The 1,270-nt window shown below is 44.4% G+C and overlaps 1 protein-coding gene across 1 annotated transcript; it reads left to right on the plus strand.

Annotated features, from left to right (window-relative positions):
* Positions 1-55: 55 nt before the first annotated feature.
* On the plus strand, positions 56-1,270 carry LOC112072048 (GTP-binding protein Di-Ras1-like). The gene is made up of 4 exons (XM_070439627.1): positions 56-92; positions 454-624; positions 706-810; positions 1,100-1,270. The coding sequence occupies exons 2-4, from the start codon at positions 526-528 to the stop codon at positions 1,268-1,270; spliced, it is 375 nt and encodes a 124-aa protein (XP_070295728.1). The 5' UTR covers positions 56-92; positions 454-525.

The following is a 1,270-nucleotide window of genomic DNA, read 5'->3' on the forward strand; positions in this document are numbered from 1 at the left end:
CAGGGACACCTATATTCCCACTGTGGAGGACACCTATCGACAGGTGAGACAGGGACACCTATATTCCCACTGTGGAGGACACCTATCGACAGGTGAGACAGGGAGAGGAGGAGGAGAGGAAGGAAGACCGAGGCTGTGTCTGGAATGGCACCCTAATCCCTGTTTAGTCCACTACTTTGACCATGGCCTGAACATAGTGCACTTCAGAGAATAGGGTGCCGTTTCAGACAAAACGATGCATTGACAGGTAATCAGGGATGGGCAGCAGGCCAACTGCGTAATGACCATATATAGTGTGTCCAGAGGGATAATTTATCCACTGATCTGATGCACCAAGTCAAATGATACAACTTAGTGATCAAAAGAGCATTGAGTATAAGCAATGTTTTTCAATGAATGATCATGTAATATCCTAATGATACTAATTATGTGTGTATGTTTGTGTGTCTACAGGTGATCAGCTGTGATAAGAGTGTGTGTACGCTCCAGATAACTGATACAACAGGCAGTCACCAGTTCCCTGCCATGCAGAGGCTGTCCATATCTAAAGGACATGCCTTCATACTGGTCTACTCTGTAACCAGCAAACAGTCACTGGAGGAACTCAAACCTATCTACCAACAGGTGTGTGTGTGTGACTGTGTGTCTGTGACTGTGTGTGACTGTGTGTGTGACTGTGTTCTAATCTCTCCTTCTGTTCTTCAGGTGATAGCCATAAAGGGGAACATAGAGGCCATCCCCATCATGTTGGTGGGCAACAAGAGTGATGAGACCCAGAGAGAGGTGGAGACTAAAGATGGAGAGGCMCAGGTCTGTAACGTTAGACATCTGAAATGTAAAAAAAAGAATAAATCTGACCTGGGTTCAGTAGACCTACATAATGTCAAATACTTTAAAATATCGATTCAGTTTGGAATAGTGACAAAAGTGCAAACATCAAGTTAAATAAAGCCCACCTCAAAGTAGTTGATATGTATATTTTACCCAGGTCTGGTATTGTTGGGCCGATTGCTGTAAAGCAAATTCCCTTTCAACTTTCTCCTGTTAATAACAATAATAAAATTAATCCTATTAATAATCCTACTGTGTGGTCTTCAAGGCGACCACGTGGAAGTGTGCGTTCATGGAGACGTCAGCTAAGACCAACCACAACGTGACCGAGCTGTTCCAGGAGCTGCTCAACCTGGACAAGAAGAGAAACATGAGTCTCAACATCGACGGCAAACGGTCGGGAGGAACAGTCCAGAGTGAGAGACTGAAGGAAAAGTAG

This window comes from Salvelinus sp. IW2-2015, unplaced genomic scaffold, assembly GCF_002910315.2.
Source record: "Salvelinus sp. IW2-2015 unplaced genomic scaffold, ASM291031v2 Un_scaffold1809, whole genome shotgun sequence".
NCBI classification, from domain to species: Eukaryota; Metazoa; Chordata; class Actinopteri; order Salmoniformes; family Salmonidae; genus Salvelinus; species Salvelinus sp. IW2-2015.